We start from the raw sequence: 25,303 nt of genomic DNA, 5'->3' as shown, positions 1-25,303 counted from the left end.
TTTTTCTAAAAATACTGAATTAGCCATTAGCTCTTGACTAAGCAAGTGGAACAACCAAACAAGCTTTTATACCCTATTACAGCTATACCAACACATCACCTGTGAAGCTGGAAAGAGAATTGCAAAGGGTTTTCAGCAAATCAAGGAATAGGTTCAGGTGTGAAAGTCAACTGAATACAAGCCATGTTTCTACTTGATACCAAGGACTAACGCTTTCACCTTCCACCTGAGCAAATTCCCATGTGAGAAGCATGCTACAGTCCAAAAGCCAAGGATCCAAGTCCCTCATAGAGACAATCCCTCCATTTACCACTCTCCACTGACGTACGCTCAAGGCTCACACTGGACTGAAGGCCACAAGGCATGAACGGCCAGGATTTGAAATAGAACTGGTGCCTGGACCATCTGCCACTATTGTGGCATAACTGCCACTTTTACAGCACAACTCAAGACTTTCTTTGAGCCTTCAAAGCATTACATGACTTTGGAAACCATCACTGCTTAGGTGTTTTCTCTCACTCTTCACCAAGGAGGCTGCAGCTGTGTGAGCTTGCCAGGTATTGGCAAAGCCAGAGCAAACCACTGCAAAATACATAGTGAAAAGAAAACACCATGATTAGAGATCTAGACATCAGGAGGTTTTGATCAGCCTGTTGCCATGAATTCCTCATGGCAAGGATAGTAACACTGGCTTGGCTCCTCATCCTCTTTATCTAACTTGCCCTTAGCCACAGCGCATCTTCAGTTCCTCAACACTGTGAGTTGTCAGGACTACTTAGTGGAATGGCCAAGGGGCATACAGCAAAACATATTCATGTGAACAGTTGCTGTGGGAACCCAGGGCACAGGGAATATTTTTCTGTCTGCTCTGAGGGGTCCTGACCCCCAGAGAAGCACTGACTTTGACCCTCATTCATGCAGAAAGCTTCCAGGACTTCAAGATAGACTAGGGTCCACAAAAGTGTGAAACAGAGAGTAGTATAGCATGTCACTTGGGTGAGAAATTTAGGTTTTAGGATTTTTAGTATGTTGTAGATGGGAACAAGATGGAGGTTTTAGGGTGGACGCAGGTTGTTCTTCTTTGCCTTCTTCTTCATGAGTTTGGGTGATGTCTTGTAATTGGACAGAAAGGTCCGCATTGCAGGCTTCGAGGGGTCAGTTATTGGGTTAAATGGGAAAATAATCTAGGTGTCATTTCTTAATTGGATAGCTTGGACTTAAAAGACCTTGTAACAAGAGATTGTTAGCCATTTCTGTGGTGCTTTTCCAGCGTGCAGAGTCTGGTATAGATGGCGTGCAAAACTTTAGATAACAATAAACAAGAAGCTGAAGACTGAAAAAGTCCTGTGCGTCTCCTTTTCCTGGCACAGAACCACTCCAGGAGGGTTTCCCCCCAACAGGAGAACTCCCAGGGAGGGGCCCAACATGGGGCCAAGAAACTGATAAGTTGCCATACATTCTTATGATTGCAAAATATATAGACAATAAAGTTTTAATGACCTAATTTAGATAAAATAGATACAACATAATTTTAAATTAAAACCTGGCTGTAGAGCTGTAAGTACTACATGGCCATGATCAAAGCATCACTATACACAGCAGTTTTAACATTAAAATAATTGCAATAAAATTTGTTAGTAAACCAATGAAACGTCAGGAAGATTAAGAGATTAATTTTTTACTGGTAAAAAATATGTAAATTGAGTACTAGTCTGGAATATGGGCATGCCTTTATGCTATCTATCGAGGACGTGAAAGAAAAAAAAATTCATTTTGTGCTTCATGTAAGACAGCCTGACATCAGAAGTCAGTGGGAGGATGTTTTGTTGGTAGATCAAAAACAAGATGAAGTACGTAGAAAAATTTCAAACCACCTAAGAAAAGATTCCAGTTGTAAGCAATCTACTTTTATATTAATTTCTCTAAAGCTCTACCTAATGCTATTTTAGCTCTACAAAGAATATAATTCTTAATGACTTGCATGATCAAGTAATCCCCATGTTTCTGCAATATAGCTGCAGGGTGTACAGTTTAGTCTTTGATCATGCCTCTTCTTCTTCCCCAAAACCCAACCTCCTGCCCCTGGGCTGCCGTAAAACATGCATTAATACAGAAATATAAAGACCTAATGTGTTCAAAATCATGCTATCCACACAGCACTGTAGCACTACCAAAATAACTCAAACCCTCAAACTTAATAACCTTGTCCACAATACCATTAATTTTTAAAATTATTTGAAAAAAAAAGTATACATTCACAAAGCTGGGTTACAAAATAAAACTCAAAGATGCCTAAATATTGCTTTAGTTCTGTCATGAGATATTTGGATATACTATGATAAAATGGTAAATCTCCAACTAACAGATTGCATTTAAAGTAGCAGTATTTTTTTTTAATCTTGTCTTGCACAGAGATCAGCTGTTTACAGTGAACATTTACCTCACCCACCACCTTTCTCCCTTAAATAAATCTATCTCCTATGAACATCTCTAAGAGTTCCTTTTTTTTTTCTAGATTAGGAGTAATTTATTTTTTAAGAGATGTTTCTTTACTTTGCAATGTACTGCTGCCATCTCCTGTGTTAAATGAGGCAGCAAGTAACTCGATACTTACAAACAGGCTATTTAATTTTGATCATATGGGAATGGCTTCTATTGGTTCAGCAGGGAGTACTCCATCTAAACACACAGCAGAAGCCTGTAAAAAGTTGGTATTACCTCTAAGTGACACCGTCGTTCTGCAATCACTCGCTCATCCTTGTTTCCAAAGAGCTTCTTTGGAGGGAATTCTAAAGTGGCAACCTGGAAGGCATTAAAGGATGAATCAGCATCACAAGTGACAAGCTCAAATGAGAAAATTCTGCTTAAACTAAAAAGCAGCTAGGAAGAAGAAACTGCCAAATATTCATGAGCTACACTATACGCTATTAGTAAATATCACATTGTACATTTCTACTGAGGTTATTGCGACCCGCTCTGTAGTATTGCTAAGATAATGGTGCATTTTGTCATCAGAGAGTGACTGAAAAAAAAAATTTAGGCATTGGACCATCACTGTTTGCCCACATAAATATTAAAAATTTGCAATCCAAATGTGATGTGATAGTATCATATAGGAAGTAAGAACAATTTCTGCAGGAAAGTGTATCTTAAAAGACTGCATTTAGTCTCTTAAAATCTGTGGTCTCCAACTGTGTGGTAGTGTAATTTGTTTGGTTTTACTTCTATTCTATCACAAATGTAAGATCATTGGATCTAAGAACTATCACTGAAGTCATGCTCTGGGAGATGCATCATTGCTGGACTCCAGCCAACATCTGACCTGAAGCTTTTGTAGTGCCCTGAACTACCATTTCTTGTGACTCAGCTGAAGCTCAAGGCCATTCAAATGTGTGTCCACGCTAGAAGCTGACAGCTTCAATTTCTGAAGAGAATTCACACGTGCAGGCAAAATTCTGCTTTATCACACTGAAAATGAGAAAAAGGCAATGGCACAACTGCTAAAAACAACTATTCAGATCTCTACTTTTAGTTCTTGCAGAGAGGTGTTCAAAGCTATCTCCTCATTTCCTTTTCCATCCTATGGGGGAAGGGGGGCATTGAGAGAGAGAGGAGGGAGGGAACTCAGACCCCTTTTTGTACACCAATAAATAAAATGCTTGAACTAATTAAACCCAGCTATGTCTGGAAATCACACAAAAGAGTTGGTAACAAGTACCACTGAACTTGGTCTGCTAAGACACTGCTGGGAACAATGCAGGAGAAAGCAGGTCCTCCCCCCATAAATTGTGTTTGCACTTGAAGGTAAATAAAATTAATTTTTTTCCCAGCACTCACATCATGAGGTAGAATAATGCAACCTCCCACTGGAATTGCTGGAGTTGTTTTGCAGGTGAAATCCCTCTGTAAAATTGTCTTCTGCATTAATTCTCCAGGTTGTTTGATGATATTGAACCAGTAAAAAAGATGCATCATTTTCTAGTCTATCAGCACATACAGGACTCTAGAGAATTTATGGCTGGTTACAGGGAGCAGACATATACTGATTTAAACGAGGAGCTCCATTATTAACATTGAATGCAAGCATCTTTAAAATACAGAAGAATTCTGCAATACAAATGATTTATTCCTACTCTCTGGTTCAACTCCAACTTCGATAATTTTAAAGAAATGTCTAGACATTTTAAAATGATAAAAGTGATGTGGGGCACCAGAGGACATGGAAGAGATGTCTGCTCTCTATCAATCTTGCCAGTATGTCCCAGTTATATTCCTCAAATTTCTCCAACCAACTCTCTTCTCAGTGTGCCTGCTTCTTCACATTGGCAGGAAAAACAGTACACAACCAAACAGTATCATATTATAATGTCCTGGGGACGTATTTTCACTGCATTACTCTCTTCTTCAGCTATAAATGATTCTAAGTGCAAATATTTTCAAGGACTTCAAAATCCCACATCTGCAGAAATTGCATTTTATTAAATAGTACTGCATCATGACACTACCAGGAACAAGCAAGGTAAAACAACTACCATCACAATCTCCTCCTGGCCATAGGGAGATTTTTTTTTTTATATTTATTTGCTAATAAATACTTTCATTATAGAATTTTAAAATAGTGTCTATTAAAAACCAATTTGCACAATTAACCTACCACTAGAGCATCCTCAGACCTACTCTGTGGAGTCAAAGTCTTAAAACAGGAAGTATTTCCTTATCTAAATTAAGTTCCATCTGAACAGGAATTTGGGGGCTAATTCTACATAACTTTGGGATGAGCAAGCTGTTGTGCTAAGCTTTCTGGGTGTATCTTAGGAGAAAACCAGTTGAATTTTATAAAACCAATGTGTTTTGTTTAACAATTTCAAACAGAAATAGCTACTCACATTGTTTTAACATTTCTTAACTCCCAAATCACTACCATGCACATCTCTCTGAAACCAAACCAAAGTCCATTAGTATAATCATGAATTTAATATGCAAGACAAAGGTCTCAGCCATGTTCTGCAATGTTCAGTGTCATAACATGTACCTATATGAAAATCGTGAGTTTACTGCTGGTCAAGAAGTGAGGATTTGCATACTTTGTACATAATAAAAGCCACCAGAATGTCCGTGTGCCAAACTATTCTTGACATACATTTATAAAGTTAATATACTTGTAATATGCCAGTGTTGCCAGTGTGTGTATAGAATACACCTATTATACATATATAAATATGTATATGTCACTTGGAAGGATTTTTTATCCTGCAGAGGTATGTTATAAAGAACTAATCAATTACTGCAGATGGCATCTCTACAGGGCCAGATGCATAAGTTACACAAACCTCCAGCCTGCTGGAACATTTGTGTCCCACACTTTCCCAACGGTCCCCTGGCTCCTCTTTTAGCCAAATGATTAGCAGATGGCTATCTCACAAATAAAGTACAAAGACCATTTCCATCACACAACAAATGCCCACCCATCTACATAACAGAAAATGCTCCAGCCACAAATTTCATCATCACTTCAGCAACCCAGTTATTTCAACGGGCTCTACTCCACTACATGGCCACAGTCTAATGCCCACCAAAATGAGAAAGAGACATTCAAAACTCTGCAGGCTTGAGTTTCAAGCTATCCAAACACTTAATGCAAACATGACAGCACTAGTTCCTACCTACTTTGCAGCTTGAAAATTATCTTTGTAACATAAGAAATGGACGTATCCATGCAGCAAGGTGAATTATGCAGTTCTCTATATGACTGAAATTTCAGTGTAATAGGAAGCCAGTCCACTGTACTATATTTATACAAAAATGCACTATTAGTATATTTACCTGAGATAGTGTGCTTATTATATATATACATATATATACATATATATACACACACACCCCCCATTGATCTTTGACATTCTGACTTATTACTTTAATGCGGGGGAAATATGTTGGTGCATGAGCCCCACAAATATACAGAGTGACAATAAAACATTCTTATCTCATCATAATTTTGGTTCCTAAAAAAATGAATTAAAAGAAGCTCAGCAACACAAATACACTGAAGTAATGATAAATGTTACAATAACTCTTTATAAAAATCCTCTGTCCTAATGTACGATTTGATATACAGATTCTGAACATAATTGTGTGAGATTCAGCACAGCAAGGTTCAATAGAATTTTGATGTTTATTTAAAATACTTTATTCATTTAAGCCAAAGTGCAGTAGCAAATATTTCAATAAATTCAAATTTTGCTATCAGTGGTGCTACAGCACCTTTATGAAACTGTACAGTAACTTCAGTGGAAATAATCACTCTTACAGGTTAATGCATGCAGTACAGTATGTGACTGGGCAGCATTTGTTCTGGCACTGAAATATGTAAGAGATCCTGTAGGTATGGATTTTGCATCAAGATGTTTGCCTTGGCTCAAACACTGTAAGGGAATTTCACACTATCCAGATTCAGGAGTATAAATTATTCTTTTAGAATTAAATGTCTGTGTACCCTCTGGCCCCAATTAATTCTTCAAGGGTCTCACCTTGACGACGAGATGAACGTTTTGCGACAATGCAAGGCGTCACAGTGGCACTCGACAGGTAGTAAGGGAAATAATTCTCCTTCCATGGAATTTCTGAAGCATACTCCTCCCTCCCTGTCCCACTTCCTGCAGTGGCCATGGAAGCATTTGGCAAATAGTCTTTTTTGGCAGGGATGTTTTGTCATTTTCTAGGGCTGCTGATGAGGTGATGTATTTTCTGTCAGGGGAAATTAAGAGGCATATTCCCCAGCCTGATAGGAAGAGAGGGCTTGAATGATTTCCTGAGAAGCTTCTGTATATAGCGTGCAGGATTTCTAATTTTTATTCCGACAGCAGAAGCATCTCCCTACTAAAATTAATCACTGCATCCCTGCAACCCAAATTTCATTATATCCATAGGAATGCACACACATGCATACTTGTACCATGGGCAAGGCTGGGGCTATGCTTAGACCCAAAAGGCAAAGCCAGATCATATATTTTAAAATAGTACAGAGAGACCTCAAGACTGCATATCAGCACTCCTAATGTCTTTTAGACATTAAACATTTTACAGTTAATGATGTTTATCCTACCTGGCAACTGTTGCTAGGCAGTAGCAGTTGTAGAGAGAGGCAAACAGTAATTTGCAATTTACTCCCTAATTTCTTTACAATAAATAAAGGCCACATTTTATTTCTAGGTCTAGCATTACTTAGAGGCACGTTATTTGTCTGCCTCAGCAATATTATCTGTAAGAAACAATACTTACCTGCCACAATGGAGTATTTGTGAGTTAGTACAATCAAATTTAGACAGTATTAGGTTCAGTCCTCATGCAGAAAGTGCTTCATACCCAGTACATGTTATTCTAGTAAACTTTAAAAAGCTGAATGGATTCCTCTTCTTCTCCCACATTCCAGTCAGGAGACTAGTTTTTGGCAGGTGTTTAATGCTGGTAAGAGCAGATGGCAGATCAGCAAGTGACCCTTTTTTTGTCACCTGTTCTATCTTACATTCAACTCTGATCTTAAGATTCTGGGAACAGCACATACCTATCAACACCTATATGGAAGCAAACCCTTTTAAACTGAAACCATACTTCATAGTCTTCAACCACTGAGCCCCAGGGAGAGATGTGAATTTGGAGACTGGCCTTTTGGAAACCAAGATAGTGAAAATGAAGGCTCCAATACCATGAAATGCTCTGCCTAGGATGGGGTGCACTCTCATTTCAGAACCTTTATGAAAAATAGTCATCAGCATTTGAAGAGTGTCCTTTAATTTCTATTATAATCTGTTGGAGACTCTTCACTGACAGTATGTCTCCTTAGGGACCTGCTGGATTTAATTCAGTTCAGGGATTTTATAGTACAGCAGAACAGAACATGTTAATGAAAACTGTTGTACAATACTTTGCAGATGATATTTCAACACATAGCGGACCAAAGTAAAATACCACATAATACAGCCATGTAGGCTTGTCACTTCTGAAACATGAAATTGTTCCAAGTGTTATGTTCCCTAAACATTAAAAAAATTCCATTTTCTGACATCAAGCAAAAATCTACAGGATTGAAACATCTCATTATTTTTGGCTGGTACAGTCTATGTTTTAGTGCCTACAATAAGGTAAAAGACTTTTTTAAGAAGAAAAACAGGGTAGACGTTGATGGGAGTCTGAATCATCTTTAACCTTTCATCTCAAAGTCTCTTTTTACTTCAATGTTTTGATACATTTAAATGGGGGGAAAGGGGGGAAAAAAGAAAATTAAGGAAATGCTAACTATTTAAAAACTCAGTCATCTTTAGTTCTCATGTTACTTTTACAACTCTGAATTTTCTCATTTTTCAAAGAGTGGTTCTGACTTTTGATCCTTTGTACCAGAAATCTCTGTCACAGATGAGAAAAATCAAAGAGAAGAACGTGGCACAGTTTTGCAGCCACTGTGGCTACACCTGACTTGATTTTGCAGGGAGTAATGAAAAAAAAAACTCCTACTTTTAGCTTTTGATGCTTAAACAAAGTAACTTAAGCCTCAATATCTCAATATGTACTAAGACTCCCAGAGTCTAAAGATACTAGACAGAAGCTGTATTTTTATCTAGGAACCTGTACCAAGTATTTAAGGATTTGTCAAGGTGAAAAAAAACAAAACCAAAATCAAACCACCACAAGCCTAATTCCTATATTTTTATTTATATTTTGTCTGAAATAAATTACCTTTTCTACACAATTTCATCAGAAAGCAGTAGGCAAAGGTAAAAAGTTAACACTTACTGGACAGACAAAAGGCTGCTTTATAAATTCTGAAAACAATGAAATGGAGATCAAAGAGAAATAATTTGCTATAATATCCACTAAAAATGAAAATAATAAAATAACATATAAAACCATCAAAATATGACAAATCATATTTTCAGCTGATATAGCTCAAAATTTAAAGTTGAGTGAAGAAACCTCTGAATTTATTCTCCTTTAAACAAAATAGCAACACAGTCCTCCATTGTGTGAACCCTTCAGTGCTCTCCCAACATTTATGCTGCAGGTAAATCATGCCCTCAGAGGAGAGAAGGATTAAAGACATTATTTTCCATTATCAATTAATTAGGGAGAGGGAATATCCAGGGAATTATTTTCTAGATATTCAGCCTGTCACCTACTTTTCCTCTTCTGTTTCTAATACTTTCTCTTTACTTTTTCCATCTCTCCCAACATGTTCTTCCCCCACTTCCCAGCTTGTCTCTGTTTCAACACTATGCTTCCCTCCATTCCTGCATGACCTACTTAATTCTTTTCCTTACTCCAGTGGCCATTTGCAATCCTCCCTATTATCTGCCAGAAGGGGAGAGGGATTTGATATTCTCAAGGGGCAGCATATCCAAGGATCTGAAGTGGACCCATATCAGTCTTCTAATGGAGTGAACTCCCCGGAGAAGGCTGAACAGCAGCAACAAAAGTCACCATTTATTATAACAAACAAGGGTAATTAACCTCCTAAACTGAGGAAAGCTCAAATGACCAGGAAATAGGAACAGAAAAAAGGATGTTGGCAACCTTCCTCCTACACAAGGGGTCTCTGCAGAGGGGTCCTCAGTACCAGCCCAACAGTCAATCCTTCACTGTCTTTGAGGGGAGCAAACTCTGTTCCCAAGGTCTTTGTAGTATTTCTGAGAGTGAGGAGCTGCTTTCAGCCCATCCCTGCTGTGTCTCAGCTCCCAGGCTTACAGCTCTCTGTTGTTTTCTCTCCTTGCTGCTGCAGGTACCAGGGCCTGGATCTCACTCAAAACATACACAAGGGAATAAGCATTTCCCTTCCTCCTTGGGTAAATCTACTCTGAAAAATCTTAAATCAACTGGGTGGCAAATACTTCCCTTCTGACAAATCCAAGAGATTGCAGCAACATACTGGAGTTTTGGGGATTGGGTTTTTTTGGTGGTTTTTGTCCCCTGGTATTTTCTCTACACAATTTATGCCACAATTTCGTTTCTAGTCCCTTCACAGCACAGCTTTTTCTCTTCAAAGAAGCTGTTTTGCCCCACGTACATAAGAATATTCTTTTCTTTCTACTATCCATCCTTTTTGCTCCATGGCAAAGGTTTACATAACCACAGAACTGGTTTAACCTTTTCATTTCTGGCTGGCAGGGGCAACTCCTGGTTTGCATGTTACTTTGTGCTTGGCCCCTAATGCCAGCAGCCCACTGAGTTTTATTCCCAGTGAGTTTTATTCCCTCCAGCACACATCCCATTGAGGTCAGAGTGCACTGGAGACCTTCCTAGGCTTAACCTGCCAAGCAGGCAATTTGGCAACTTCTCCATTTTACTTAGACTGGTTACAATTCCTTGTTTTTTTCCTACTTATCTCACTGCAACACCATGCATATTTATATCTATTGCTGTATCTACAGCTATCTATATATCTATCTATCTTAGTACCAACAAGTACAAGCACTTACATCTCCTCCCATAAATATATGCAGTTCTGTTGCAAGTCAGGATGCTGTGATTAACCCCCAACAAATTGGTATTCACTAATAAATGAGCATCATCTCAGGACACAAGCTCTCAAAGCTCTACTCTCTTTAGTTCTGGGTAATTCTCTTTGAACTTTCAAGATCTTTTGCCAGTTATCTCCCCCAGACAGGCATAATTGTTTCTCCAAAGAACATTTCAAGTCTGTCTGTCCCACTTAAGAGGGACAAGAACATAAAAAGAGAAATTCTCCTCTGAATCACCCTGAAACTTCCCTATGATGATGCAAAATGACCAAAGAGGATTAGACACCAAAGATTTCTCACTTTGAATCATGCCTACCTGTCCATCAAACAATCATTTGCAATTATCAAAATGGTTTGAGAACTCTCATATCCATGTTCCTCCTTTAAACCAGGATGATGACCTAGACTTAATCTGCAGTTTTGGAGCTGTGGTAAGATGTGGAGCCTGTGGTTTATCAATGTAATTTTAACTCAATTTAGTTTGCCTCCTGCTACTGAGAAAAATCAAATTAACTGAAGCCAAAGAGATTACCTTGCACAACAGGAGTATTTTTCTTAAAGCAATTCTAGACTACTTGGAATAATAACATACCAAATTAGAGCCCTAAACAGGAGTCTATATAATATTTGACAAATTACTTTATTGTTTGGTTCTTTATAAGCAGTACAATAACATTTAAATACAGACTATCTATGAAAATGAGCAATAGGATGTAACAAAGTTCATGCAAACCTTGCATATTTCTATAAAATTATGCAGTTTGGGGATTTTAATCTTTTATAAAAATCATAAGCTAATATAGCCAGGCCATCTTTCTAAATAGAAACCAATACCTGTATAGTTCATAGGATACTTGAATCCTTCATAGGATTACCAATGAAGGAGAGACAGACAAAAATTGGCCCAAATGGCAAAGAAAATATTTTAAGTTTCACATGCAGGCTGTAAAGAGACAGAGTAAGATAGTGCAGTAGCAGCATAGATCAACCAAAGGATATAACTGCCTTACAGGTAAATCAGTCAAAACCAAATAAGAACAACTGAATTTGAGTTGTAGATGTGTTTGGAAAATAAACATGAAAATACCTAACATACTATGTCTTTGCAACCTTGATTTTTGCTCCCTTGTTTGTCTATCCCTTGCCCCAAGAGAGAAGTTTCTGGGGGGAAAAATATCAGCATGGCATGGCAGACCATCATCTAAGACAAGGGTATGTGCTAACCTAGAGATTAAATGGTCAAGTTAATACCTACTCTCTATGCTCTTAGGTCATGATTTTGCCAGCTAAACATTAATCTTTCTTCATGTAGCTTCAGATCTTGGTTACTTCTTTAAAGAAATAGCAAAATTTGCTGGTTTTGTGGGTTGTGTCTTCAAAGTTCAACACATTAATCAATCTTTATAAAGATGTGACTCAAACCGCACTTCTCAAAAAGGCTATAAAGTTATTTTCTGGAGATCTCTGTAGGGTTTATTTTTCTTTCAAAAGCGATTTGGGATTTGATTCATTATCTTCCTGCTGGGATTTCCAGCAAGGTCAAGGCTGTATCTGCAATAACACAAGGTGGGCCATGCATCAACCCCTACTTTCACCATGGCTGCATACAACCTTGCCCCAATTCTGCATCACATTCCTGCTGATGACACAGTGCCCATTGGGCCACTTGACTCCACACTGAGAAGTCACAATACCATTCGATTTATGCAACAGAAACAGGCTCAGAGAAGGAGATTCACCACAGCAGTTTTCACAGCTCTCCCTAAGATTTGCTTGTTGCACATGAATTCATCGCTGTGACATCTGGCAGCATTTATGACACATCCCCATCTCATGTGGCTGACTGATGCCATAAATTTCAATCACCCTTGCCTTTGAGAAATGTTAATAATGAAAACTCATCAACAAGCAGTAATGATTTGTACTGCTGACTAGATGGATGCCTTTCTGACTACTCAAAATTAATGGCAGATCTCAGGGTCTTAAAGAACAGCTGTCACAGAGAAATACACCTGCAAACAAACATGCAGTATGCCTTCAAGTGTGATTTGTTAGAAGACATAAAGTGCTAACCCTCACAACAAACTGGACTGATTACAAGGAGAAGTTAGATAGCCTTCTGCATAATTTCAAGTGCTAAAACCAGAGAAAAGGCAGTGCAGGCATGCAAATGCAAAGCTTAAAAGGAATTACTTAGTCCCCCCAACAGTAAGAGTGACTGATAGTCACACAGTATACACTCATTTTCACTTGTCATACAGACACTTTAGAACTAGCTGCTTTATCACAGACTTAAAAACTAGCTGTAAGCCTCATACAAATTTTCCTTCCACTATTGCTGTTGCCACTAGGTAAAGCTTAAAATGACAGGTAACCAAATAAATGTAATAAACCCAACAGATATATTTGCAAGAGCTTGCTTGGCAAAGGATTTTGAATGTGCAGGGCAGAAAAGCAACTCTGGGTACAGAAAGACCACTGTTACTATCAGTTTCATGAGGAATACCATATTTAGTACTGCTCTTGAGAGTTAGGATGGTGGGTAAGAATAGATATTTGTTTCCAATAACAATAATAATAATAACATTTCTTAATCAAGCACTTAAAGCTAAATGCTTCATAAGCAAGACCCACATAGACATGGAAATCTCAAAGACACAGTCATGAAAAAGCCAACACGATACTGAACCAACATTATTACTTAGGGCAGGGGAGAAAACAGGGATGTTTTTTACAATTTCAAGAATTTGGGCATAGATTATTATATCAGTAATTTCATAATTCCCATCTATGTATCAGATGCTTTCTAGAACAATGTTTTTTCCCAACAAACACTGCTTCACTGAGTCTGTGTAAGAGCCATGTTGCTCCACCTACACAAGTTTTAGTAACCCAGGAAAACACAGGAAAGCTAAAAGAACACATTATTTTTTCCACTGTTTTTTACAGCAACTTTACAATGAGTTACAGCACATAGGAGCCTCAGGTACAATCAGAATGGAAATTACGCTACTCTACCTATTTAAATAAAGCCCTGCAGTACATTAATTTGCAATTACTTTACATTACTGGTACTATCAAAAAACTGAACTTAAAAGTAAACATCTCCTTATTTATTCCCTGATTTAAAAATAAAATTGGAGTTAAACGTAAAATGAGTAATTTAAGGATTTAAAATACTGTTAAAGCTATGTTTCAATTTTTTTTTCTACAGAGGATATAAGAAGACTACGACATACAGTGTTCAGAAGTGGTTTTAAAGAAATTTTTAAAATTTCCTGGAAAATATAGAGTATACACCCAGAAAGCTTCAGAGTACCTGCACTGCTGACAGCAGTGCACAACACAAATATCAAAGCTTCATTAATACCCAGTAGTACCTACAGGTAAGTATGACAGAAAATAATGAATTCAACAGAGAAGAAATTAGCCAAACAAAAACATACCTTTCATTCCTTTTATTATTCACAGCATTTTACCCAATTATAGATAACCATGAATTAATCAAATGTTTTAACAATATGTCCCAAAGTTTGGCACCCATTAGAAGAGTGCTTTTTCATCTCACTCTCACTCACATCACTAACATTCTCACACTGAATTTTGGCTTTCAGACATGGCCAGACAACTTACCCTCCAACACTATTATTCCTGGCTTTGGTTCTGAAATATATCCTACAGTAAACTGGACAACATCCTCTGCTTTCAGTCTTCTCTTGACATCTTCAATTCTATACCTGCAGCTCAATATTTTTCCTGAAAGCCACTTCTTTGTGTTTATTTTCATATTAAACCACAAGAGATTGTATTTTATTGATTTTTGTCATGCAGGCATGTCTAATATATATTTTTTGGCTTGGGCTTTCTTGCTTTAGCCTCTCTAGAGTAATTGATGTTTCTCTTCTGTAAGATGAAGCTTTCTGTAAATTGAGTTGCAGAGACAGATAGTAAAAGACCCTTCCACTTTTTTTTTTAATATATATTTACATTACAGCAGTGAAGAGAGCTTTACAGGAAGATCCCTCTTTGAATACAAAACAAGGTATTTAGAAACATATTTATTAACTGTACTACCACGTGCACAGGCCAGAGAAATTTCTTTCCTTCCTTTCTTCTAAAATCAAGTAATTTTTAACTGAGAAACACAGTATTATTTTCACCATATTGAGTCTGAAAGGTCATTAGCAGGAACATGATAAAGTTATACCTAAAAAAGACCTTTAATCAAAAAATGCATTTGTAGATTGTAAAAATGGTAACCTTAAGGTTGGTTTTAGAATCATAGAATGGTTTGGGTTGGGAAGGATCCTAGAGCCCATCTCATTCCAACCTCCCTGCCACTGGAGGGATGCCTTCCATTAGACCAGGTTGCTCCAAGCCCTGTACAACCTGGCCTTGAACACTTCTGGGGATGATGCAGCCACAGCTTTCCTAGGCAACCTGTGCCAGTGCCTCATCAACCTCACAGGGACTAATTTCTTCCTAGGATCTAACCTAAACCTACCCTCTGTCAATTTAAAGCCATTCCCCCTTGTCCTGTCTCTCCAGACCTTTTTACAAAGTCCCTCTCCAGCTCTCTTGGAGCCCTTTTAGGTACTGGAAGGTGCCTCAAGTCTCTCCAGAATCTTCTCTCCCTCAGTCTGTCTTCATGGGAGAGGCACTCCAGCACTCTGAGCATCTTTCCAACCTTCCTCTGCACTCTCTCCCATGCACCCACCTATTGCCCATAGTGCTCTAGATGCAGCCTGGGATGCAGTTGGCTTTCCAGGCTGCAAGCACACATTCCTGGGGCACACTGGTGTCATTGGCAAACATGCCCTCCTTGTTAGGGAGCACAAGGCTCAGCATAGCACTTATGCTCTTTTACTCCTCTAATGTAGCTAGAGAAACTGTAAGCCATAAATGTAAATTAAAATGTGTAAAAAATGTTACTAGATACAGAAGGGGAAATTTTTCAGAAGACTGCCTTTATTGCAGATGACATCAGATAGAAGTCACCTGTATCTTAATCCCATTTAGATAATGAATCACTCATTTGATGAATACAACAATGCCTAAATAAACAGCTAATATTCTTACTGTGCTGCAAAATCTGCAATCTGTGTTTCCTTGTTCATTTTCCTGGTGGTTCCAAAGAGAGGAGAAATCTGAAATGTCCTATTCAAAAGCTGCCTCATGAAGCATAAGAGAGCATGGTACAATTCTCCAGATTTGAGAGTGAAAAAAGTTTAGCAAACAGTTTCACATGTGCAGTTGTGTCAGTTATACCACCTAAATATGTAAGAAAAAAAACACAACAGGCAGTACAGCTGGAGCCTGACAATTTTTGCTACTCTCTATGCTATTTGTTCAAAATTAACCAGGGTATTTTCACAAAACTAGAGTTTGAGCTGGGTCACTAAATCAAGTGATATGAAAGGATTCTACTTGAAAGACGTACTTAATCTAGCAGCATATTCCTGACAAAGCCAACAAGAACAAGCTGTTCTTTACAAACCCTTGGAAGGCAGTGAGACTGTCACTAACAGCTAATGATTAATGGAGTACATATCCAAAAGTCCACTGAAGGGAGGTAGTAATAGAAAAAAAAGAAACAGCAAAAGCTCCAGTCCTCCCTTCTGCTTTTCACTAAGCAGCACAAAAACAGATACAAGGCTAAGGCATTCCCCAAGTCAGCCAATAGTCAGGAACAGCTAAGAAGTGGCTCAGTTTCAATGAGCACCTAAATCTCCAGCCATATTGTCTAGGAATTCTTCTCAGAGGCATTCCTCTCTCACAGATAGCTGTTATCCATACAAAACTGTTTTACTGATAACACAACATGAATATTTTGATATTACGCACATTCCATAGGTAATTGAGTAGTGCCTTGAAAATCAGATTATCAAATGATCAAAGCAATTATTCTGTCAAATAGTTCAAAAATTATGAGATGATGGACTCACACCTCTCTAAATGCTTTTTTTTCAATTTCTATGTTACTCATGTACAAGACTTTTGCACAGCACAATCAATGAAACCTGGCATTTGGTTAAACTTGTTTCATTCTGAATCTATCAGAAGACCGATAAAGCTCAGAGAACTGTTTGGAAGTTCACAAGTTTCACTTGCTGCTAGGGAAAGACCAAAAAAGGCCGGGTCTCATCAACAACCCCAGGAGGAAAGAAAGGAATGGAGAAGCGATAGAGAGAAGCTGTATCTCTGCAGAATCATATGTACCAAGCCAAGAAAATTTTGCTGCACAAATCTAGCACCCAAAGCAACAACAAACACAAATTAGTCCCCAAACTGGGTTTTTACAAAACTCTTACACATTCAGATTCAGTATTGTGACAAGAAATTGTCACAACAATTTCACACACTGAAATTCACACACCGATTTCATTTTCCAACTCTGAACTAGATGGAGAATTGTGTATTATGCTGGAAGCAAATATGCTGGAGGGTTTGCTGTTGTCTCTGATGCTCGAGTTCTGGTTAGCAACTATGAATTCAGAGGGACCATTTGGAATAAATACATTTCCCTGTAATCAAGCTTTCACTGAACTATATGATATGGGTAGCAGCGATGTTTTTCACACTTCACTTATTGGAATGAATTCTCCTGTTCATTTGTAGAGAGATGTACTAAGAAATATGCTAAAATTTTTTTCTAAAAATGTTAGCAGTCTCATGCTGCAGAAAGAAAGGCCAGGTGAAGCTTTCAAGGACCTACCACTTAAATCTCATCTGTAAGCAGTGGCAAACTTGGGTTCATATGGAAGTAGTACATATATAAACTGGCAGGCTTGCAGACTGCTGTGAACATAATATAATTAGGAATGGGAGCTGGAAACATGCATGTGACAAAATATGCTTCCTGTGTATGCACTTCCTGGCTGTTCTGGGTGACAAGAATATGAATGTTAAAATTAACTACATCATAATTACCATAATTTGTACTGAAAGAAGCCGAAGGCTATAATCACATGCTCGTATAATAGCATTAAAGGGTTTACACACAGATATGTGTTCTAAAACTTATTACCTTTTTTTTCTTTCAATATTTATGGAAAGATGTATTACCAAGCCTACTAAATTCCCAGGCTAGAAAGTAAAAATGAAGCGCTGTACTTACTTTGGATTCATATTTCAAAAACTATTTTCTAAATGCTTTTATACATATAATTCTGCCAGAATACATATCATGGCATTTGCTATTTCCAAGCATATCAATGTTACAAATAATTTTTATTTTCACCTGTGCCCTAATACAAAATTTCCATTAAAAAAAAAAGGCTTTTAGACTGTTTATATATTCTTGGTGTTTGTCCTATGGTTCTCATATCAAATCTCTGAGTGCTATTATATTTTACCATTGTTTAAAACCAAAACTACAGTACATCAGTCTTGACTATTTGGAAAAAAAAAAAAACCAAACCAAATTTGCTACTTGATATCCAGACACCCAGAAACATCCTTCCAGTTCAGCCAAAACACCATCAACAAGCTTATTTCTTCACTGGATCAAATATTCAAAGAAATAGAAGAATCTTAAAATATTATTAGAGACTATGTTTACAAAGGGTCATAGGGCTCCATGAAAGAACCTGAACTGAGAATCCATATCCAAATAAACCTGAATTTTCTAAAATAATGAGACAGCATTTGTAGCAAGGTATGTACAATCATGTTCAGTATTATATGCTACACCCTGCTCTCTCTAGTGCATGTAACCCCTGATTTTAAATTGCTTCTTAGTCTTCAGAGTTTCTAGAAATCAATGTCAACAATGAATGAATTTGTGAATAGATTGGGACTTCAGTCACTGCAGGATCAAGACTTTGGCATAAGTTCAGCAGTTTCAGAACAAAATAATTTTCAACATTGTCTTAGGAAAGTTCTGTTATTTACAACTATACTATTCTATGCTATTTAAAACCAAATACTAGAAGAATCCAAATGTCCAGAATTTTGCATTCAATGTGAGCATATTACCTACAGCTTATATACTAACTAAATATATAGTTACTAATGCCAGTAAAGTAGAAAATCTAATGGTAAAATCAGCAGTTTCAGGCCAACCAGCTCTCATACAATAAGCTTCTGACTTCTGTTGCCAAATTAGCTCCTAAACTCCAGGAGCTCACTAGTTACATGGCAACGGGCTTGCCAGCCCTGCAAGCCAAGTAACTCCATCACAGAATATTAACAAAAATTTTGCATTCAATAAAACTCTTCAGCTACAGAGTTATAAACCAGAACTGGAGCAGTTAGCCAAGATCCCAGCCCAAACACTGCCCCAAGTGCTCTGCACAAGTTTGCTGGCTTACTGCTCCACTCCTGGTTTAATTTTGTTTGCATTCTTCATTGGAAGGGAGAATTCTGCATGTCTGATAAGACATTAAAAATAATTTAATCATTACATGAGTACACAGAAATTGCTTAATTATCCTTAAGATTATTGGCGAGGGGGAGGAAGAATAAAAATCCCCAGATTCACACCAACCATGTTTTCAAAGTTAATAACATATTGCATTTGTCTGTCAGTGATCAATTCCAGAATCCAAGGATATTCTCCTAAAAATAAATGACTTCACCTCAAATTCATCCCCTCTCCATTATCTATGCCAGCCATTCATGTTGAAGATTTCTTCCACTTACTACTTATCAAGAGCACCAGATGTATGGACCTCTTCAAAAAGAAACAGAGATCCTTCCCTGGCAGTCACCCAAAAGAGTAGTACAGAGTCAAAAGGAAAGGATAGTGAGATCAGTCAGTGGTGGCTCCATAAACAGTTCGTGACTCTTCATTAATCACTACATAGCTGAACTACCTGAACAATAAGCAATAGCAGAAAAGTGTATCAAATGAACTTAAGAAACAATTAAAAACCTGGTGTTGGCTCTATTTTAATAGCAAACATACACATTACATGTTGGGTGGTTGCGAATATGAATGGATGACATAGGTATTGCTGTCACTGAGATGCAAACATTTGTCTTTCTTCACTGAGATGCAAAATATTTTGGATGAAAAACAGAGTACTTTTTGAGTTTTGAAAAATCTGAAATATTACAAAGTATTTTAAAATGTTTTAAAATAAGCTTGCAACAAATGTTTTGATTTCAGTATGTTTTTGAAAACATTCACTTAGTACTTCTGAAAAATCTGAGAATTATGTTCTGCTCTTTGAATTTCATGAAATTCTTACAGGTTATGACCCATATTTATTTTTAAACTCTAAACAGTCCCTTTGTGCCTAGACCCCAAAAGACACAAATATATACTTATATACAGACCTCCATAAATTAAATACAGATATTACATAAATTATTACATTCTGTTAAATAGGCTAGAAGTCAATAGCTGTGGCATTCCTGCTGAACAGGACACATGCATGTCCTTATGTCCATAAATGAATCTATAAATGCAAGCATGCCTTATAGCTTCTCCTTGGCAGCTCTCCAGGGATTTTCTAATATTTTAAGTCAAGAATCACTATTAGCAATAAAAATGCCTCTATGGAAGGTGCTTTCCTTAGCAACATGTAGAGATTTTTATGCATACAGAAACAGTTTTCAAGATGACTGACAGGGAACTCAATAAGCAGAGGCTACAGTGAAAGCCCCACAAAACCTAGATGCAAGTGGGACTTAAGGACTCCCATATGAAGGAGGGACTTCATAAACCCTGGATTTGGTAAGGAGAAAGACAAATAGGAGCTGTTTCTCTGCTCTCTTTTGAAAGAAAGTAGAGACAAGAAAGTGTTAGGAGAATTAGAAAGTGTTAGGAGAGTGAGACTTCCCTTGCAGCAAGATGTGGATCAGGAAGGAAAGTTTTCTGCAGAAACCAACATTCTGGTGCTATTCCAAAACCAATAACTGGTAAGAAAAGATGAAGACAGAGAGAAAACCAGGAGAATCTAACTATGGAAGTTCTCACTTCTCTATTGAGAATGAAGATCCATTTACTCTCTTCTCTAATAACAAACAAAAAGTGCATTCATTAGAGAGACAACTGCAACTGAAAGCCAAATATGGTCTTAATTAAAAATCCAAAAGTAATAAAATGGTCATTAACAATCTAGCAGTGCAAGAAAGCTGGAGTTGGGCAAATGACAGTCATGTAGGCCCCCCCAGAAACAGACACTGTTAAATGCTTGGTAGTTATCTATCACTGGCTCAGTCTCAACCCTGCTGCAGCTTAAGTCTTTCAAAATTTTCACGTGGCACATTTTAGTTAGATAAGCAGTTGTCAGCAGCCCCTTAATCACATTAGAAGAAATATGCAGATATATAATATATCTGACATCTTTAAGACCAGAAGATATTAGGTAAGTTTCTGATTTCAAAGAGATACTTTTTTAAAAAAAAACCTTCCTAATACATCAGTTTGCCAAGATATCCCTTTGGGAATTCAGTGGCAGAAACATGAAATGCAAGATCAGCAAATTATTAAAATACTGATATAGTAACTCAGAGCTGAGCAACTAATGAGCTGTAAAGTTCACTTCTAAAAGCAGGACACTCATATATTAAACATGCCCACAGTATTTTCGCTATTCATTATAAATATTAATTTAGAGTGGGAAGGTGAACTGTGCAAAATAAAACTCAACTCTGATAGATTCTGATAAGATCCTTTTAACGATCAAGTTTCTTTGAAATAATACACAGTGACTAAAGACACAACTCTGACAAGTTTGGTATTAAAATGCATTTTAGCATCATCCTAAGTGAATCCTAAATTAGCTCAATGACTGATGAGCAGAAGCAGACAGATGAGTTTCAATTTACCACACAAACTGAACTGCTACTTACACTGCAGAACTAATCCAAAATTACCATAAATTACAGCTATTTAAAATAAAGGTAAAAATATGGAAAGCCATCAGTCATTCACATATGCAACACTGTTAATGAAATTCCTTCAAAGAAAACAAATGCCTAATCTTTACTGCAGCACACAATATTTTGTGTTTCATCCATCACAACATGCTCTTCCCCTCTGATAAACAAGGACAGAGTAGTTTGTAGAAATGCTGACAAGTAGAAGAAACTCACTACATATTATATAGGTCTCTTCTGCCCCCAAACCTGCCATTCCCTGCTCCAAGTCTCAAAGCAGGAAGGGACACAACACAACAGCCTGTACTGTGTAAAACAGAGAAGACATTGTTGGTGCTGCAAGAGTTTCCAGAACAGGTACTTATGTGCCAGTACCTATCTAAAAGCACTAGCTCACATGATCAAATGCTTATCTTGCTTCTCCTAATCTTTAGCATGCTTGGTATTTAGCAAACGTGAGTGTATTTGAAGCTCTCTGATCATTCAGTGAAAGTTGTTGTGAAGTGAAAACTCAGTCAAGGCTGGATAAAGATACTATTGGCAACCTTGTAAGACTTGGTACTTGCAGTGACTTACAAAACTTCTTCACAAACGAACAGATAGCTTAATAGAAGTATCATGTGTTTCCTACATGGAAATTAGACACTTCTGCTTTGGCATAACTAACTAATAATTCTGTTAACGCACTAGATGTGAATCTCAGTAAGTTTACCTAAGACACAAACATATGGCAACACAGAAGTGTCAATAAGGAACAAACTGACACATTAAACTGGCAAATGTATTGACCTAGCAAGCAAAACCACAGACAGAAGATAAAAGAAAATAAGCTGCCAAAGAAAATTGCCTCTATAAGCTATTAAGAAAGTGTGCAGTGTAGAGAATTTAAAATACAGATAAAATCCGGTGGAAAAAAAATCCAGAGGAAAAATATTAACTATGAACTTTGTTAACTACAACAAAAACAACTTCAGCTGGGAAGACTCCAAGATGAAGAAAAGTATGTACCTGTGCTCTGGGCTGGGATCTTATCCTGTTATACACACTTGGATGGTGGACTTCATTTTGACCTAATAATACTACTCATGCTGTCATGGTTCTTCAAAACAAACAAATAAGTAAGAATATAAAAAACCTACTCCCTCTTGAAACACCAAAAAAAGCCTGAATTTGCACTTTCAGTCACAAATACTTTATTCAAAAAGGAGAAATTAATATGCTGCAGCACACGGGACATTTTAATAGTGGCTTTAAGAACATTGGATTCCTCCTGAATCCAATTACTACCTACAAGAAGGAAGCTGATCTCCCTCTGACACAATCATTAAAGAATTCAGTTGTTCCTCAACGTACTGTCAGGACCAATAACCAACTCTGAAGAAGACTACTCTAGCACATTTTCTTAAATGAGGAAAATCAGTCTACACAGGAATTCAGGTGACCCTTTTTCATGTCAGTTGGATGACTGCCTGGCTCTTTTTTCTAGAGTTAGATGCAATTAGGATATTCCTGTTGACAGACTATAACTCTAACACCCAAAAGGAAATGGCAGTTTATTTAAAAAAAAAAAAAAATTGTACTGATGTTCACAAGCAATATTTTTAAAAGCATTTATGTACAGAGAACATTTCAATTTCCCATTAAAAACTCAATTTTACCTTAAAAAAATTCTGTCGTTAAAAAAGATGACTTAATTTTTTTTTTTCCTATCTCTCCTTTTTCTTTTTTAAACTTTTTCTTAGATATTTGGTGCACAGTACTTTCCATTTCTGGTTTTCATACTGTTTTGGAATGGGAACAATCTTGAGCCCCAGACCCAAGGTCTGTTCCATGCTCATTTCATTTTTAGCTTAAACCATATGTTAACGAAGACCAAGAAAGCATGTGCACACTATTGTATGTCTCTCCTTCTTCATCATATTCATATTTTTTAATATACTGCCCAAGCTTCTTTACTTGTGCTAACTCTCAAATCAGGGTCACTTTCATTGCTTGAATGATTTATTTCTTCTAATATCCAAGGGAACATGTAGGAGGGAAGAAAAATGTTAATAATTAAAAGTTAGATGTGAAAACTAAAAACTGTAATTCCATAAATGCTCACTCCAATGAACTAAAGCTTCATCAGGCACAGTTTCTCATCCTAAATGCCCAGAGTCTCTGAAGTACTCCGATCAATTTTTCATTTTGCAGAAACTTGAAAGTCACTATTACAAAAGGGGATCTGTGAAGCAATGCTCTTCTTTCAAATGAGAAGTTGTCAGGACAACAGGATCTGACTACAAGTATCTTGCAATGAAAAAAACAGCAACCTCCAGGGAATGACGCCAGTCATCAGTAAAGGGAATTTATGGCCAGGAGCAACACACAGAGTCACAGTTTCATTGCAACATCTATCCTGTATCGAGCACCCTTGGGTCTCTGAAGTGCTGAAAGGCTTGTCAGTCTTACGGGACAGACGTCTGAGACAAGTCATAGAATCATAAAATCATTTGGGTTGGAAGAGACCTTTAATGGCCATTGAGTCCAGCCCCCTGTCATGAGCAGGGACATCTTCAACTAGATCAGGCTGATCAGAGTTCCAACTAAACCTGTCCTTGAATATATCTGGTGATGAAGCATCCACTACTTCTCTAGGCATTGTAAAAATTTTCTTTCTTACATTCTGAATCTGCCTTCTGCAGTTTAAAACCATTACTCCTTGTCCTACTGCAACAGCCCTGCTGCAAAATCTGACCCCATCTTTCTAATAATCTGTCCCCATCTGTTCCCATCTTTCTAATAATCCCCCTTCAAGAACTGAAAGCCTGCTATAAGGTCTACCCAGACCCTTCTCCAGGCTGAATAACCCCAGCTCTCAGCCTCTTTCCAGAGGAGAGGTGCTCCAGCCATCTGATTAACTTAGTATCCCTCCCTCTGCATCCAACTCCAAGAGGTCCATGTCCCTCCTGTGCTGAGGATTCCAGAGCTGGATGGCTGGGCCAGAGCACAGGTGGAGAATCACCTCACTAGACCTGCAGGCCACTTTTTTGATGCAGCCCAGGACATGACTGGCTTTCAGGGCTGTGAGTACACATTGCTGGGTCACACCAGCCTCTCATCCACAGCACACCCAAATCCTTCTTGGCAGTGCTGCTCTGAATCCCCTCATTCCACATCCTGTACTCATACCAGGAACTGCCTGCACGCAGGTGCACTTGGCCTTGTTGAACCTCATAAGATTCCCATGGGCCTATTCCTTGAATTCATCTAGGTCCCTCTGGATGGCATCCCATCCCTCATGCTTGTGAGCCACACTCAGCTTGGTGTCATCTGCAAACTTGCTGAGGGTATGCTTGTTCCTTCTGTGTCAGCTAATGGAGATATTTAACAGCACTGGTCCCAGTATGGGATCCTGAAGGATACCACTTTTCACTGGTGTCTGTGTGGACCTTAAGCCATTGACCACCACCTGCTGGATGTGACCATCCAAGCAATTCCTCAACCACCAAAACAGCTCATCCATCAAATTCATCTCCTTCCAATCTAGAGAAAAGGATTGTGGGGACCATGTGTACTGGGATGATCCATAATTTTAGTGTATTCCATATTTACCTGCATGAAGAATTGTTAGTCTCCTTAAGACTCTGCAGACAGAGACCTTGTGTGTGTGAGGAGGTGCTACTGTGGGTATTTTCAAAATTGGTCCTCCCAGGCAGCTTCCAGTCCTTTGCCACGTGGAATTTGTTTTGCAGGCTGTTTGGTCTTTGCTCAGGTAAAGGTTTCTCCTCCCTTTTTGGGATCTCTTTTCGTTTGTGTTCTTTTCCCCCATCTCAGAGAGAGAGTGCAGTTGGCAGGTCTGAGCTGCCTTGGGGTGATTTCTGTGGGTGTCTGCCAGTCGCCATGGGCTCCAGCAAGCCAGTCTGAATCAGTCAGCTGCCTGCTTCAGGAGACAAGGCTATGGGAGCAGAACCCCTCTCTTTCTG

The 25,303-nt window shown here is 38.0% G+C and overlaps 1 protein-coding gene across 8 annotated transcripts in view; it reads right to left on the bottom strand.

Annotated features, from left to right (window-relative positions):
* KIF16B (kinesin family member 16B) overlaps window positions 1-25,303 on the bottom strand; it is a 141,018-nt gene that overhangs the window by 16,588 nt on the left and 99,127 nt on the right. For 2 of the 8 annotated variants that reach the window (XM_053938744.1, XM_053938745.1), the window contains exon 25: window positions 2,719-2,802. In XM_053938744.1, coding sequence (XP_053794719.1) covers window positions 2,719-2,802 — 84 coding nt within the window. Of the gene's footprint in view, window positions 1-2,716; window positions 2,803-4,886; window positions 4,935-5,663; window positions 5,787-6,527; window positions 6,779-7,278; window positions 7,462-14,141; window positions 14,429-15,743; window positions 15,780-25,303 lie in introns of those variants that run through there. The other 6 variants (XR_008430088.1, XR_008430090.1, XR_008430091.1 and 3 more) reach the window with 6 other exon arrangements.

This window comes from Vidua chalybeata, chromosome 3 (genome assembly GCF_026979565.1).
Source record: "Vidua chalybeata isolate OUT-0048 chromosome 3, bVidCha1 merged haplotype, whole genome shotgun sequence".
Lineage (NCBI taxonomy): Eukaryota > Metazoa > Chordata > Aves > Passeriformes > Viduidae > Vidua > Vidua chalybeata.
Note: the sequence above shows the minus strand (reverse complement) of the source record. Positions and strands in the feature narration are given on the sequence as shown.